General features: G+C 48.2%; 1 protein-coding gene across 1 annotated transcript; it reads left to right on the top strand.

The window, feature by feature from the left end:
- Positions 1-5,576: 5,576 nt before the first annotated feature.
- Positions 5,577-14,188, top strand: LOC309594841 (protein SSUH2 homolog; the record flags this gene model as incomplete). The annotated part of the gene is given in 12 exon segments (XM_082321245.1): positions 5,577-5,619; positions 5,740-5,800; positions 6,323-6,461; positions 7,018-7,078; positions 7,598-7,654; positions 7,657-7,712; positions 11,395-11,414; positions 11,636-11,728; positions 12,648-12,694; positions 12,697-12,752; positions 13,495-13,596; positions 14,048-14,188. Coding segments are annotated over 12 exon segments (876 nt in total).
- Positions 14,189-17,639: the final 3,451 nt, after the last annotated feature.

The raw sequence follows: 17,639 nt of genomic DNA, 5'->3' as shown, positions 1-17,639 counted from the left end.
GCTTTGTACCCTGCCAGTCTCGATAATAAAATGGCATCATGCATTAGTTCTTGCCTTGATCTTTCAAAATAGATTATAGGCAGGTTTCTCGCTACTGCTCCGCAAATGGTATGCGGAGAGCAACGCGGCTGCCCTGTCTGACTTGCTGACAGTCATCGGTAACCTCAGCTCTGGCTTAGATGAAGGTAGTGTTCAAACCTTTTTTTAAAAAAGAAAAAGCTTTATTATAAAGCTAAAGAAGTAGGGGGGAGAGGATGAAGTAAGCCTAGAGTCCTAGTTGTGAAACCCACCCAGCTTGGTGGGACACATCCATTGATTTCAGCAATCCTTAAGCCCAGATTTCCAATGTGACCGCACTTGCTGTGCTGCTGTTGCAGGGAGTCCAGTGTTTGCAGCATATTTCGCCTTCCTTGTGACTGCTACGTGGACATGGCTACAGCTCTTCTTTCTTTAAAAATGTCATTAATGAACTATGACATTACAAATGAACTGATGCCAACCGCAGCATTGTATACCTCCTAAAACTAATGATTGGGCATTTTCTATTTGGTTTAGAAAACAGAAAATAACAGGGGGGATGGGGGAAACATCTGTAAGCACTCCTGACTTTATTTTGGACGGTTTAAATGCAATGGTGGTTGGTGCAAGAGCTCTAGAAAATCTCTTTGAGTGTGTGCAAAGTAAGGACTGAGAGTTTAAATTTTCTCCTGTGCAGAACTCTTTTTAAAAATAAAGAGTATTTCATAAGTGTTTGTATAGACTTTTTAAAGTAGGTGAAAGGAATATTTCATAAAGGTGACTGAAGAACAGATGTACTCCTAGGAGCTTTGAACAAAAAAATAAATGTTGGTAATAGATATGCCAGCCTTAAATATTTTATCAAACTGGAATTATTTAACTAGAATTTTGTTTTGGATCAATAAAGTATGGGAGACCGTAGGAGCTGGGCATGGGGGATTTGGATGCTATCAAAATATCTCAAACTTTGATTTGGAACTTATTTTTCCACTTCAAAGCACAGAATTTTGTACTTTACATAACAAGTAACACAAAGTGAAAAGCCTAAATATTTGACTGACATTTTTTCTGGAATCTAGAGGTTGTTTTGGTTCAGAAAGAAGTCAAACTTTTAAATCTTTCATCATGTTTTTCAAAATGGAGATGAGGACTCAAGGTCCCGACTGACTGCAGAGGCCAGGAGGGCTTCGCATCCTCTGCCTGTCACTTCACTGTCCCTGGGCAACGCTGTCGGCGCTACCCAAACCGCTGCAGCGAATAGCTCCGGGCTCAGATGCATTTATGGGCAAGCGCTGCAAAGCTTTTAAAACAAGGAGCGTTTCAATATCATTCTTTGATTTATGCTCTTAGTTACTTTTTCCATGATTATTTCAGGGCGTCGTGATTACACTGTAGGGGAAAAAAATCGCTCCGCAGAGCTACGAGGTGGGGGGAGGAAAAAAAAAGAAAAAAGAGGAGTGTATTTAGTTTACCATAGCAAGCGCAGCGGCGAAGGAGGACGAGGGTGATCCCGCCTTCCAGCAGCGAGCGCGGGGCGGCGGCGGCCGTTCCCGGAGCGACAGCGCCATCTTGTGAGGGGCCGCCCCCAGCACCCCGGCCCCGCTCCGCTTTTCCCGGGGGAAAGTCGGCTCTGGTGGATTTGCCGCCTGGAAAAAGCAGCCAAACTTTGCCAGGGTTTCCGCACGCCTGGCACGGACAGGTTCTCCTGAGAGCAGGCAGCGGAGCATCCCGGCTTCTGCCTGCTTGGGCAGCGGGAGCAGCTGGCCAGATGCTTTGGGCTCACTAGGAGGGGACGGAGAGAGGCCGACAGCGGCACCGGGGGAATGTGCTGCGTCTGTCTTTGGCAGAAATAGGGCTGGATGTGTAGGTGTGCAGGCAGTAAAAGAGAAGCAAGCGATTCTCTGAACTGCAATAATTTCAGTCTTCAAACTGGGCCTTCTGCAGGTGTGTTTGCATGCTGGCGCAGTGGACACGAGCGCTAGAGCCTGAGCTGCTCTGTTGAAGCAGAGGAGAGTTTACCTCTGACTTTGGTGAGGACGGTCCTTTTAGAGGGCCCAGCATCCTGGCAACGCCCTGTTTGCAGAGCGGCAAATTCTCCTTTTGGTTCCCTCACCCTCCGCAAGCAGGGTGTAAGTACGTACGTTTTATGGACCCCAAATCCCAGCAGCACAGCAGGGCCCCGTCGGAGCCTGGAGGCACTTGCTAATGCAGCCTCCTCCGCTGGCGTGGGGTTTCCAGCCCCAAGCACCAACACGAGGCGTTCATTTCTCAAGCCAATGACAGCTGTGTCCTTTAACAGCGATGGAGAAAGAAGCGTTGATCAGGTGAGACTTTAAGATGAAAGATACTATTTTTTGGGAAAAGTGCACAGCTGAAAATACCAGGGAGAGAACGATGCGGCTTCAACTCAGAGCGCAGGCAGGCAGGGAGGGAGGCTGTGTTAGAGGGCAACCAGGAGGTTTATTTCAACAAACAACTCGGGGAACATTTGTTAATATTTCATATTGGGGCTAAAAATGGAGAAAATACTGTTCCCTTCCTTTTTGAAAAGCCAGGTGGAGTGGATGTTAACTGGGAACATTATTAATGTTGCTCTTCTTCATGTGGCATTTAAAGATGCTTTCATTCCATGTTGTGTGCGTGTGAGTTAGTTACAAGGTGTTTTCACCAAGACCTCCTATTTTCATGGATTTTATTGCTTGGGAAAATAAAATCCATTTTGGATTAAATATGACAGATTTATTTTTTTTGAGGCTTGAGAAAAAAGTAGCTCTGTAAAGTGATAGCCATAATTTCAAATATGGTTGTTGAAGGTGTTGCCTGTAAAACACCCACTTTTGGGGGAGGTTATATTTTCACTTGAATGAAAGCGTTGCCCTAATTTTCCATTATGAACCCATGAAAGAATGTGTTTTTGAAGAATAAATTGTGATTGTGTCCGTTATATGGCACCCAATTTCATTAAAAAAAAATTATAAAACATAGTTCATATAAAAGCTGCACCTAAGAACAATGTTCCTACAGTGCTGTCCACCCTTCTTATGGAAGAGCATTGCATTTCTTCTTGAGGGATGCTTAAACACAATATGAGCACATGTGTCTGCATATTGGATAAAATAATTCATCTTAACCTTTAAACACTTCAAATACTTTTGCTTAATAAAATAGTTTTGAATTTCTTCTGTAGGCAGAATTAGTACATTTGCACATGTAGAGTCGATTTAATGTTTATTTAATGCCCCATTGTACTAGTTCTAAAAGCATTTCAGACTTTCTGCGACTCAGGTGGTTAGTCTGTGAAATGATGTAAATCAGTGGATCTCAATTGAAGCCTGTGTTGACTTGATCTTAATCCAGATTAATGCTTCTTGTCTCTTAAACAGTCTTTTTGATCTGTTTTGCAAAAGTTTTCTCCTAGTTAATCAGAATGAAATGTAAATCAAAACTTCATCCCCAGTTATCTCTTGGTCTTTGCACGCTTGTGTTTTCCTTGCTTGGCCAGAAACCCTTCCGCAACGCTGTTAGCCTGGCTGGGAGCACGAAGCACCCAAAATACTGGAGAATCCCCGCATGGCATTTTTAGCAATCTGAGTAAACATTTTACCACTCACGTTGTCAATTCAGCAGCAGCAGATCATCTCTTCTTGCTGATTCCTGGGCAGCCGCCCTGACTTTGGCATGGGAGAGGAGAATTTGGTTCTTGTCCCTCCCAGCGTGGGGGTCCTGCCTGCTCCCCAGCCTTGCTCCCTGCTCTGCTGGGGATCCGGCACCCAGCACATGCCAAGGAGGAGGTTTTATGTAGTCACTGGTTTTGTGTGTCCCCTCTGGTAATACTTGATCATGTCACTGTAGCTCAGGTAGGCTTAATGGATTAGTAGAAAACAGAATAATAAGGATGTTTTCCCAAATGAAAAAGAATGGGCAGCTAGGGATATGGGCTGCTCATGGCGATGCATTTGCTTTCCTTCATTTCCCTTCCATCACAGAACAGATCACTTTCTCCCAATTTCCTTTGCTGAGATCCATTATCCCCTCACTGGTGCTGCCACTCTGAAGGAGAGAAGAGATGGATCTAAAGCTTCCCCACCCAGCCTGCCTCCCTCCAGAACAGATTTAATTTGTGATGGTTTATGTATGCATTTTTCTGAGCAGGAATGTGGGTCTGGTGAGCTGTGGGAGCCCAGACTCCCCTTCTCCTCCCTCCGACAAGCCAGGTATGGGCAGCACCGGCAGCTCCGTGGGTGATGGGGCTGATGCCGAAGCATCGTTCTGCAGAGCGGCTGCCCCGGACGGTCCTGCTGCGCCTGTTCTCAGCTTGAGCTATGGACGGGGTACAGAGCGCTGATCTGCCAGTAAGGGCTATAGAGTGCTGGTTGGCCGGTGCCACTGCCACTGTGTACTGGAAGGTGACATTGTGAAATTCTGGTTTTACAACAGGAGCAAACATCAGAGCATCCCCTCTTCCGTGGTCTGGTTGCCCAAGGGCCGGGTGTCAGGGCTTGCTGGGGAGGGGGGGCTGCGCCCAGCTGCCTGTGCCCCCACGGTCCCGGCAGTAGCCGTACCCTGGCAGCAGCTCAGAACAGCTCAGGAAGGTCAAGGGCTGGGCCGGTGTCCAGGCGGGAAGGGACAGAGGGTGCAACACCGGGAACTGGGAAAAGTCTGACAACATGATCCACAGCGGAGCGAAACACAGAGTTTGCTGGATGGGTGCTGCAGACATTGTGTAAACAGCAAGTTTCTTCTAAAAGCAGGAGTTTTTAGAGCTGGTGTTTCCCGCCAGCACGGGCATGTGCTGTTGGCACTGGATGCTGCAGCTCAGAGTGAGCTGGGAGGCAAAGCAGGTCCGAGATATAGCAGTGACATTATTCCAGATGATTAGAAGGAGTGGGCTGATTCACAGCAGGCTCTTTTCTGAGTGAGTTTGAAATCAGGGAGGAGATTGTTCGCCACCAAAATAACTTAGTTTGGCAACTGATTTTGATAAAAGAGCAGTGAGCTGGACAAATCCACCTGAACAAATTCCCCTGGAAGATCATTTTCAGATCCATTTCTTTTTCTCATCTATGCAATATTTCAAAGCAGCGGATGAGATGACAAAGCTGGGAAGGCAGGCAGCCTGGGACTTGCCTTTGTTCTCTGCTGTGGCTGCGTGCTGCTTTCCAGCCACCTGCCTTCCCCTTCGTTTGATCCTGCCCACAAGCCTGAAGCACTGCAGACCCTCTGTGCAGAAGCACTGCAGAAGACCTCATCATCTGGAGTGTTAAATGCCGTGTCAGATACCGCACACGCTACTCGCAGTGTTCCTGGGGACCCTTCTTCCTTGCAAATCAGTGGCAATTTGTAACTGCGCTTTGGGAGTGTTTCTAGATGTCACCTCTGTTGAGCCCCTCTTTCACACAGGTGTCTCTGCGGCTCCCTGTCCCCATCCTGGTGTGGAGGCCTCCGCATCCCCCTAGGAGCTGGTGGACGCAGGGCCAGGCACAGATGGCAGTCGTGCAGGTACCTGCTGTGAGTGCAGCATCGCATGGGGACAACACAGCTTGTGAGGGCCGAGGGCAATGGCGAGCGAGAGTGAAAGGGCAGGGGGAAGGCGAGGGAAGAGTAAGGGATGCAAATCACCCTCTCTAGAAGAGGGAACTTGGCTCATTGTCATGACATTAAACAGTAGTGCTGCAAGTCAGTAAATGCCAACAGCGATCCTGCCTTCCTGTTTCCTTCCAGGATGTGAACACTTTCCCACTCTATCCCTTCCAAAAACTGTGGCATTTCAAGCAGAAGAGAGGTAAAGCATCTTTTTCATCTCTTGTGGAAATATTTGCAAAGATATGAGACGGCGTTTTTTGCCTCCTATGGAAAGTGAAATGGTGGCCGTAGAGCCGTGGCGGTGCCAGTGCCGTGGCAGTGCCCCTGCGCGGGAGATGCTGAGCGACTTCCTCTGACATTGCCTGCTTTCTCGTTAAAACCAAAGGGTGAGATTAGCCCTGCTTATGCAAAGGGCCGTAATGGGTGATGACAAGCAAATGGGCGCTCAAGTGCACTGAATTTTGGTTGCTTAGTGACAGACCTTTAAACCAGCTCTTTGCTGAGGCTGGGGGCTTTGCTCTTAGGGAAAATCACAACTATTTAGCCTATAAAAAAAAATCTCTGCATGGACAACCTTAAATGAAGCATGGAAATTGCTAATGAATTTTGACTGATCTTTTAATGTTTTTTTCTCTTGTGATTAAAAATCTTCCAGGAGATCATATCAACTATGCATTTGCAAACTACCTGTTTTTTATCCCCGTGGCCCGCCCCCCCCCCCCATCTTACATATTTCTGAGGATGAAGCCAAAGATGCCTTCATACAATTTGCAGCCAGCAAATGCTGCTACAGGACTGCCCCACCAAAACACATGGAGCCTGACTGTGTTGAACACATATTGAGTAAGGAGGTGATGTTAGTACGCACAACTGTGTGACAGATTTATGCCTCAGCCCACTGCACTAAGAAATTACTTCAGATATGTTTTTAAGATGTGTAATATAAAATGAAAAGTTCGTGAACTTTCAGCTTGTGTTATGCTTCCAATATAAAAAAAAAAAAAAAATTGCACATTGCTTTCTTCAGTAAGTGTAAGGAGACTCTGCAGAGGTCAGCACAGGCTGTGGTTCGTGGCACAGGACTCTGGCGTTTATCACGGGACTGAACACACGTGCCAGGAGCCCATGGGGCAGGGGACAGAGGACACTTGCTGCCACCCCGCTGTGGGACAGGGACAGCCATGCGCTGGCCTGCACGGAGGCAGCCTTTCAGCAAAACAAGAGCCAGTTTTGATTTCTGTTCTTTCCCAGCTGCTGCTCTTGCAGCAGGCAGTTGGTGGTTGCAACACAGGAACTGGTTCCAGTCCTGTGAAGCTTGGTGCATGCTGGTGTCGGTGGGGAGCGGGGGTCAGCCTGCAGTTCTGTCCCCTTCCAGCAGGCTCTCTGTCACTGTTAATTCTGATTTGGTTTTGCCAGTACCAGCTGCAAACATTCACTGAGAGCAGGAGCACTCTTCCAGCCAGTGAGCCCTACGAGGGTAAGCGGATCGACATCCTCAGGCAGCAGGCAGCTGACTTTCCTGGGGCCATGCAGGACAGGGCAAAACTGCCCCTCTCCCTGCACTTTGGGTGACTCAGCAAGGCTTTCTCCAAAGAAAAAGTCAAAGATGTTGTGCATGGGGATTGCATGAGCCAGCAAGCTCTTCTGTCCCTGCACCCAGCCTGTGCCTGGGCAGCAAGGGGTGACGGGTGCTTCCTCCTGCTGGGTCTGCTGAATTTGGTGGTGTCAGGTCCCCTGCATGTGTCCAGTCTCTGCAGCTGGTGGTAGCTGGGGGACCGGGCTTAGCTTCTTAGGAAAGAGCTCCAGCCAAAATACAGGTGAGGGGAGCACCAGGCAGCTGGCATGGTTTGGGCTCTCCTTTTGTGGGTGATGGAAGTGGCAGTGGCTGTCCCCATTGACAGCAGAGGCGGCCCTGGGTGCCAAGGGGCATCCAGGCCGGTTCCCCATGTCCCTACCACCCTGTATCTCTTCTTGCCTTGTTCCCCCACCTCAAGAGGGTTTGTGGACTCCCTGGAGATGGCGGTGCCCCCAGGGTTCTGGGACATGGCCGTGGACGCCCCTCTGCTGACTGCGAGATGCATCTGCCAGTGCCTCACACCTACAGGGTCTATGTGAGGTCCCCATGGTGTCTTTTCTGCTGTGTTCATCATGGCACAGGGTGCTCTGCCACATGGGCCGGCAGTGCCACAGGGCTGTGGTGGGTGAAGACACTAGTGTGGTGTCCCTGATCTGCCTGGAAAATTGCCCTGCAAGGGGCTGCACCTGGGGTCTGGGCTATGCTCAGTGCATCAGCGAGGAGCTCCAAGCTTTCGTGGCCTCAGCCTGCACTCGCTGCAGCCCATGGCCCCGCTGAGCCCTCTGTGGGACCAGAGTCCAGCAGCATCCTGGTATTCCAGCTGCAAATGCCAGAGCATGCATTCATTTTAAACCCACTGGACTATTATATTCAGTTCTGTATTTTTGGACAAGTATCTGCTACATGTACCTATTTTGACAGTTTTATTTTTACTCATTAGAACAACCATTTTTTGGCGTACCGTTATATTTATTGCTTCTTTCCTTCATGACTTAATGATAAGAAAAGATAACTCTGGTTCTGGCAGGAAGCGTTGTTTTTCTGCTTGAACTAATGGTAGTATTTTAATAGCTTCAGATAAAGGATTAGCACTTGGTTTTGGCAAAGAACTGCTTTTACTGCTTGAAATAGTCTGAAGTGTGCATTTTGAATGGGCAAGTTGCCATTAAAAATTACTGGTACCCACCCAAAAGAACAAAGCCCAACTATTTTTACTCCTGGGATAAAACAAACAAAATCGGGCAGAAAACCATATCCTAACTGGCGTTTGGGTGAGCACAGCTAGTCTGGAGAGAACACCTGGCCAGCAACTCATCTTCTCATTCAATGCTGGTTTACCATGGGCCAGAGCATCCTTGGGCAGGTATTCCAGCAGATGCCTGTACAGAAGAGACTTTTCTAGCTGGATTTAGTCCTGCTCCTTCCAGTGCCTGCACTAGATCTGAGCACGTGTGGGGCCTGTGTGTTACACGGCAGCCCTTAGCCTCTCTGCCGGGTGGTTTGAGCCTCCTGCTCTTCGAGGTTACAGTGAGCTGGGTTTAAAGGTGTTTACCAATGAGCAGTGGCAGCGGGAGTCCTGCACGTCTCCCGGTGAGCACAGGGTGCTCTGCCCTGCTCCATCTGCTTGGCTTCCAGTGCTGTCCCAGCTGCTCCGGAGCCGGTCGTGCCCCATGCGGCAGGTGCAGAGGACCTGGAATGATACGCTGGCCTGGGATCCTCGCAGAATTGCTCCAGATGTTGTCTCCACTGTGAGAGAGAACAAAGCACACGTATTTTAAAAATACTTTGAAAAAATAAGACACCAGCTAACCTCCATTGTCATCCCCTTTCTTTTTTGAGCTGTGAGATGAGCAAAGAACTTTCTTGTGTGAAGACAACAAGGCAGGATGTCTCCTCCAGGTCTCTTGGGCATTGTCTTTGCAATCGTTCTCCCAGGCAGGGGAAGATATACAAAATTGGGAGTTTAATATGGGATGATGAAACAAGTTTCCTCTGCTTTCTGAGTGGAGAAAGCTACTGTACATCTCTGATAGGTTTCTCAGAACGAAGAGGAAACTGTGAGGGAAGAGACATAAATCACTGTACAGCAGTTTAAGAACTGAAGATTATGGGGCTGATTCAAAACCTATAAATCTCTGGAAAATTTAGTCAGCTGGAGTTAAATCGGGCCCCATCTTCTTTGAGAAAAACAAGATCCAATTTATAATGAATTGGGTCAAAACTACTAACACCCAAAATTGAAAACCTGGTCATGTAGTAAAAACATTTCACATGGCTACTCAAGGAAACAAAGAGCATTAGGAAACATCAAATAAAGGCACCTAAATAAAGTTAGAAATGCAGTTAGGCTTTCTTGGGGGTTTTGGACAGAGACAGATTGCTGTGCCAGTGTCCCTTCGTATGGGTTTCACTGAGATGGAAAGATAAAGCAGCAACGTCAATAGCGAGGTTTTAGTGCTGATGGCTGGAATAGAGCATGTCAGGACGTGCCTGAAGGTCCGTCACGTGAGTGTGATGCTGAGGTGTTGATAAGGACTAATATAAACCAGTTTCCCACTGAAAGTAATCTGTAAATATTATTTTAGTTAACTGTCCATCTGTAGCCAGCTCAGGTTTTCGTTTTCTAGTACAAATAAGCACCCAGAAAGGTCATCTCTGGTTTTTGGTGCTGGGTTTGCATGAGAAGCTGTTTTTCAGCTGTTTGGAGGGGTAGATGTCAGTGTGAGTGAGGAGGTGACGTCTGATGGTAAGGGATGGCTTGTCTCTGGGGCAAATGGGTAGGGGAGGTGGTCACAGCACCTCGTCCTGGCTGGGGGCATGGTTCCCTGCCGGGCTTCTTCCTGGGAGAGCTACCTGAATAATTGATCCATGGGATCAGTAACGCCAAAATGCTCACTGGGCTAGCTGGTTTTAAGCAAAGTGTGCCTGAACAAGCACTGTGATATGATGGGTGATCAGTCACCCTTGTGACAGGATGGGCTTGGTCTTGCTCCTCCTGGAGAGCTGTCTGAGCTTGCCCAAATACAGCCTCGGGGCAGCATGTGCAGGTGAGATCTGGTTCTCTGGGTCAAATTATACATGAGAAATTGCCCTTGCTGGTGACGAGGGCTAGCAGGGTGCTCAGCAGGTCCCAGGAGCCCTGCAGAGCACCAGCTCACGGAGGAGAAGCTCTTGCACTGCTGGACTCCAGTGTCCAAGCAGCAAACCAGGCAGCCGAGCAGGCAGAGGTGGGCCAAGCTGTGCGGCTGGCTGCGGCACGAGTAAATAGGGGACGGCAGGGAGCACCCAGCACGGGGAAACTGGCTGCAGAGGATACCTGTTTATAAATGGTCTCTTTCTGCTAATGGAGTTTATGAACCTCCTGCAGAGCAATGTCAATGGCATTTGGAGCTATGTTGCCGAAGGCAAGCTGCATGCAGCTCTCCACTTTCAGCAATTAAGTGCTTGACTGAATATAGGAGGCTTATTGTGAAGGTGAAATTGAGGCATGAAATTCATGTGGGGCAGAGGGCTGGCAGGGGAAGCTCCTGAACTACTCAATGTAAGTAAGTCCTGAAGCAGATATGCGTGTGCTTCCTGCACAAGGCTAAATAACAGCCCCTGCCGGCTTCGGCTTGTCCGTGTGTGACCGCGCACGCAGCTACCGCTCTCTGGGCCTCTGTAAACGAGCAGTCTTCAGAAAATCGATTTCAGCAATTAGAAATGAGAAAAATTTTTAGTAATATTTTGTATTCTTTGTTTTCTTTCTGTGTATAGAGTACCTGTATTTTCTGCGGAGGAAGCGACAGATACACTCTCAATAATGGCATTTATAGTGATTGCTCACATTGTAAAGGTACAGGATGGATGAGGTAAGAAAAACTCAAATACCAGTCCAAGTGGCAGCTTGGTTACTAGGATCTCATTATTTCTGTGACAGTGGAAATGAACAAATAGATGCTATCTGCAAACCCAGCTAAATGAAGAGTACACAGCAGCATGCAGTGGGTCAAAAGGCCTGTTTCTAACAGAAAATTATAGCATGCGTGCAGAGCTTGCAATCTGCTTTACAGCTATGGATGAAGCCCCAGGACATGGTGGCTTGGTAACACGCAGGGTCCTTCATGACAGCTAGCTTTACACCCATGCTGTGGAGATTGTTATTAATGGATTATGCCACTTTAATGCCTGGTTTCCCCAGTCAAAAGTAATCTGTAAATCTATTCTTTCCTCTGCAGAGACATTCAGTGGGCAAGATGTAGGGATTTTTTTCCCCCTTTAGAGTTAACTGAGTGCTTAGCTGCCAGCTCTCTTGTTTGCTCAGCTCTCCTCTCCTCTCCTCTCACCCATCGCCCCTTGGCACCAGTGAGCTGCAGTGGGATGCAGGGCTGCAGACTGGGCATGCTTTCCCGGCTTTTCTGCTGTGCTTTAAGGCCACTCACACCAAGCATCTGAATTCACATGGTTTTCCTTGCACAGGCGTTTCTCCTGCCATGGGAAGGGCTGGATGCCTTGTGCCTGGTGCGGCACAAAGGGCCTCTTGCTCTGCCACTGGGAGCCGACCATAACCTGGTAAGCGGGAGCCAAACGGAGCTGAGCCTGGTGGTTGGCTGTGCTGTCACACGGGGACTGGAGCCTGTAACGTGGTGCCATTACTGCGACAGGCTCAGTGTCACACCTTCAGCTAGAGCAGGCGGGGGCTGTGCTGGCTCCTGGGGTGCGGTGGTGGCTCCTGGGGTGCGGTGCTGCCTTGCACCAGATGATGCCACACTCTGGGGATCAAGCAGGCTACTCGTGCTGCTGCTGGTAGTGTTGATGTTCAAGGAAAAGGCGGAGCTTTTATAATTTAGAGGAAAACAAAGTGCATTGTAAGCCAGGCTGCCTGGCTAGGAGCTGAGCATAGCTACGCTTAGCTATGCAATGTGAAATGACAGTGTTTGTAGTACATGCCTTCAAAACATTCAGAGAGGGGGAAGGTGCAAAGCTGGTAGAATTAGACAGAGAAAAAGTGCTCAGGTCTTGAGCACTCGTGTGTAATAAAAATAACCCAGGATGCTAAACTAGGTCACTTCAGTGCTGTCCTCAGAAGGCATGTCTGTATGTCCTGATGGGCATTCAGGTGCTGCTGGGCTGTGCTTCACCGCCCACGTCTTGCGGCTGCTTTTTCTTCCTCGGTGCAAGTCGCGCGGGTGCCCGCACGCGGAGGGAGGGCTGCCCTGCCCCGGCCGGGTGGCGGCCAGCGGTCCTCGTCTCCCCTGTGCGTGGGAAGATGTCCTCGTCCTTGTGCCTGGCAGCAGGCTTCATGGGGAAGGAGGGGCTAAACACCAAAGAGAAATATCAAAGTGCAGCCAGATTCTGGGTAACAGAGGGTGAAGGGGAGAGTGAAGCAGCCATCCTCTGCGTGCCCCCGCTGCAGCCCAGCTGCAGCTTGTGAGCAAGAGGGTGCAGAGCAGCCGAGGGCAGCTGAGAGCTTTCTCCCTCTTTCCGCCAGGAAGAACAGTGTCACTGAATACGTTGTCAACAAGAACCAGGGGTTTCCTCCGTTCCTCTTCAGGAGGTCATGGGGAAGCAGCTCTTCGGTGATGAACACCACTTGGTAATATGTGCATTAACACAGCAGCTCCGTCACTTGTCCGGAAACTACAGAACACACTGACGTAGTTATGAACTTCCATCTAACCATGAAGTAATTTTCAGATGCAGAAATCAAGTAGATATAAATGATATAATTTATATAGGAGGGTTTCACTATTTGGTAGTGGAAAAACATAACAGCAGTTTTCCAGTGGCTGTATAACATGGGGCTGTTCCTAGGACTCACTGGATCCTTGTGGGCACTTAGAGCCTGCCTAGATGTTAGAAATACCTACAAGTACACAGGATGGTCATTAAGAGGGACAAACCTGAGCTGCAAACCAGAATTATGAATCTCAACCCATAGGGATTTAGGAAGATGTGGCTCTGCAGCTTGGGCCAGAGGAGATGGTGTTGATGAGCCATTGGTGATGGTGGGAGCAGTTGAGGGTTGAGCCCCCATCTGGGACCATCCTTGGGTGCTGCTCTCCTGCTTTTCCTCCTGGGCCAAGGGGTGCTAGTGCTCTGAGATATTGCTGTGCGCAGTCCTGCAGATGAACCACTGTAATTAAAAGGAGTGAAATAGTTGTCTTTAGAGCAAAGTTGTTTTTTAAAACAAAACAAACCAAAAAGTCTGTAAAAGTATATGCTAAGGAGGACATAGACTGTCAACATTTGTCTTTTGTGATGGGCAGAAATTAAGGCATGCCTATTGCAGCTTCTCTTGGGTGCTGTAAGTGCATCCTCTGCCTCTCACCTGCCAGGTGACTCTGCAGAACTTCCCCCAGCCCATCGTGCGGGGCGCAGAGTCCTGCCTTGCCCTACATCAAATGCAAGTGTCGGAAGAGACGCGGATACTGGGACAGGTAGGGATGCCCCTGGGGATTGAGCTTCATGCAGAGGGGCTGCAAGGGGCATCAAATACCGGGTGGCAGGTGGGGACCTCTTCTCCCCAAATCCATGTGTAAAACAGACATGTCCAGTGATCACACAATGCAGCAAAGAAACACGGGCCATAAGTCAGTTCCCTCTAATCCAGGAGGACTTTGCTTTGGGGTTAAAACCCTCCCAGCCCAAAACGTGAGCCTGCACCAAAACTTCTGCTCTCGGAAAATCAGCTGATGTTTGGTTTTGCTTGCCCTGTTGCAGCTGCTTTTCCTGTCCTTCCCCGACACATGTGACCCCAACCTGTCCAGTTTCACTATTAAATAAAACAGACCTCAAAATGCATCTCATACACCAATGTGCCTTGAATTGCAATCAGAGGTAATTAAAGAAATACCCTTTTTCTTTTTTTTTTTCCCCTTCTTTTTGCAGAAACGTGGTGTTGAGCTAATTCTCCTCAATAGGACTGAATATGAATGGAAAGGGAAGGCGTATTCCTTCTATATCTTTGGTAATGAAAAGCAAGTCTATGCAGAGGATTACCTGGGAAAATGCTGCTGTACCGTCCTGTGACTGTGGGTCAGTCCTGTCAAGAGCTGGAGCCAGGTAAACTTTCCTGCTGAATGATAAACTCCCGGAGTGGTGAGGGAAGGAAGGACCTGGAGGAAGAGAACTTTAGTCACCCCTGAAGAGCAATTTCAAACTAAAAGATGAGAGCAGAAGTCAGATTTTTCATTGAAAATTTTTTTTTTTTTTCTGTTAAAAAAAGCACCTAGATTTAAAACAGAAAGGGGAATGATTTCCAAAGGGATAAAACTGTTTAGAAAATGCAATGTTTGCTTTGAGATTGAGCAAAATTTTTTGGGGGGTGACCTTGAGCAAGTTTTTGGTTGGAAAAATTTGCTTTTGGTGAAACTTAAACTGATTTTTCTTTCTTAGTTGTTTAATAGAAGCAGCAAAGGCATTATGGGAAATTCATTTCTATGCAGATCTTCAACTTTATTGTTGAGCAGTGTAACAGATCAATAATTATTCATTCTCTTTAGATTAACCACATATTCTTTTCCCAATTTTCCTGTAGTACATACAGTAACTGTCACCTACCAGTACAGCATAAATGCTCTGCTTTTATCAGTGCAACAGCAAATTGAGAAGCATTTCTTTAGGCCATTCTTCTCTACTTGTATTAATTCTGTGGAGAAGGAAGAAATGGCTTAGTGCAAAGCTACTTGGAGTTGACACTGGAGGATGGATAAAAACGTTAAACCCTCTATTTCTCCCTTAAGGTTTTGCATTGAAATATTGTATTTAGTTCACTAAATGGTTCTGAAAATCCCAAGTGAGAAGCATAGGCTAAACTGCTGGGACTGTTGGCTTCATCGTGTAATTTCACAGGATATGAGGAAGCAGAGGATTGTACCCTATAATTTCCAAATGCACTCACTTGCAGATGTTTCCCAGGACCTGCCTCTTCCATCTTGTGAGAAATCACCCCAAAAGCAAGTGGGGGATGAGGCAGATTTGGGGGAGCTGGGCATCCTGGGGACAGCACATGATGATGTGCATCTTGCACAGGAAGAGCAGGGTCTTCATCCCTTCGGGGCTGATGCAGTAATACCCCCAAATCTGCTCTTGCTTTGAGATGAAAAAGAAGGATTTCTGACACCATAGTGTTGTGTGCGTTTTCTCTTTGTAGGACCTGGATGCAAACTGCCAGACAGACCCAGCCACTGTTGCCAGGTGCTGAGGCTGCTTGAAAAGACCCTCTCTGGGCTGCCCTCGGGGCTGAAGGCACCTTCCCACCTACCCATGAGCTTTTTGTCAGCTGTCTGCTTGAAACGGGCAGGGACTCTGAATTAATTCAGTCTGTGGCTCAGGAAGCATCAGTTCTGCTGCTATCACCGGAGACACAAACCCAAGCCACCCTGCAGTGCTGAGGAGTGATGGGTGGCCATGATCCACCCAGCACAGCCCATCCCATCCTGCTGCTTCTCTGACTGGGATCCCACCCACCCAGCGCCAGCCCCAGCTCCCCCAGCCTGGTGTTAAAAAACTGGCAAAATTCCCCCCGTGATTCCCTGTGCCCCCTTTGCAACCATGGGCATTGGAAATGCATTTCACAGCAGGGCTGTGGGCAGACCGCAGCCCCCTGGGTGGGAGGTGTATCGGCTGCGTGGCGGGGGGTCTGCTGCAAACAGGGATGCTGGGCACGGCTGCCTGCACCCCTGTCACTCCTGCCTGTCACTCACTGTGCCATTATCAGGTCCTTAATGGCATAGGAGAGCAAGATAGCTGGGGTTACCTGCTGGAGCGCAGAGAGCACGGCTGCTCAGGTCAAAGTCAGCCCGTTTGGAAACCAAATAAAAGGGTTTTCTGGTGCATGGTGGGCTGAGGAGGCTCTCTGTATTTGTTCCTGCTGAGCTTTAACAACTCATTTAAAATTTACTGTAACCTGTAAGCGATGCTCACCTGCCTTTCAGAAACAGCACTGGTACCTACCCTGTGCTCTGATCCTTGGTTGTAACTGCTGGGAGAGACGGCAGCTCGTTCATAGAGAGCTACAGCCACGTCACATTTCTAATTGCGTATGATAATCCCCAAATCCCATTGTTTAATGCTGTTAAGCATAACCTGTTATCCTATTTCACAGAATCAAGATTTTCCTTTGCCTTTTTTTTTTTGTTTTGTTTGTTTTTTCCAGTTAAAGGGGACAATTCAGGAACAATGTTATCATGATCCAACAGACGTTTCGTACAGCTTTGTTTTCATTTGTGTCGTACTATTCACATGCATTTAAGGGTGTGAACACTCCTAAGCAGTTACGTTTTTGAGCTCTTTAGAATTATTCTGTGTAGTTTTTAACTGTTGACATATTTCAGAGTCTCTGATACAATATGCAAAAATAGAAAAGAAGCACTTTCCAAAAGTGTCTCTCCAGCAAAGCATGAAGGCCAACAGTAAGCACCTAGCACATCCCTAAATAATGCTTTATAGCTACACAGGCAGTGCAGCAGTTATAAGGATGCTTGTCAAACGTTCTCCAGGCATTTGACTGGATAGGGACTGCACTGTGTATGTACATAGCTGTGATATAGCCAACATGCAGTGGTATACACTGTACGATGGGGCTGTGTGGTTGTAAGTTCGTGCCGGGATGTCGAGCTCTTGGAAGGCAGCAGAGCCCAGTGATGCCGGTCAGCTCAGGGAAGACGACAGTACTGTCTGTACCAGCATTAGCTGTGCACGTTTCCTTGCTAAAGGGAATTTGGTTTTCTATCTGTCCCGCTGTTCACCCTGTGACAGCTGTGTTGAGGGGCTGTGCTGTGGGTAATGGATGGGATGGGTGCTGATCTGGGGAATGGGAACACCCATGTCTTGACTCACCTAGCTGGAGCCCTGTTAAGCTGAATGAGAAATTTCTGTTCTCCGGTGTGGTTCACACTACTAAGCACTAGCTGTGTTGGAGGCTGTCATTGCATAGACTGCCCGAACATAATTAAAACCAGCTTGTGTTTGCAGTGTTGGTAGTCTTAGCTACATTAATTATATCCCCAAACGAAGCTGCCCGTTTCCTCTGGCCAAGTTTGCATCATGCCACAGAGAATGAAAACAAATCTTGCCCGGCTGTAGTTAGAAAAGGCTTCAACACTCAGGGATTGAGGTTCTTGTCAGAGTCCAGCTGCCCTTTGGAGGACTGAGGTGGTTAACTCCCCTGGTTAACTCCCTGGGAAGCCCTGGTGCCGTGGGGGAGGTGGTTTTGTGTGGGTCTCTGGAGCTGCTCTGGAGGGCAGCTCTTCCCTGCCTGCCCCTATCACACTTCTTCGTATTTTTAAGAAACTGGCTCGCCTGCCAGCCCCTGGCTCCAGCGCGGGACTGCAGCAGCCCTCGGCAGCACCCTGCTAACGTGATTAACGCTGCCTGTGATAGCGCACGGACACGGCAGGAAAGAGCAGAGCCCCTCCAGACACACGCAGCTAATAGGCTTTATTAACATGAAATCCAATTAGTCATTTACTGAGACAGG

This window comes from Platalea leucorodia, assembly GCF_965183815.1.
Source record: "Platalea leucorodia genome assembly, chromosome: 9".
In the NCBI taxonomy this organism is placed as follows: Eukaryota; Metazoa; Chordata; class Aves; order Pelecaniformes; family Threskiornithidae; genus Platalea; species Platalea leucorodia.
The sequence above is the reverse complement of the archived record's forward strand: the minus strand, read 5'-3'. Positions and strand labels throughout refer to the sequence as shown.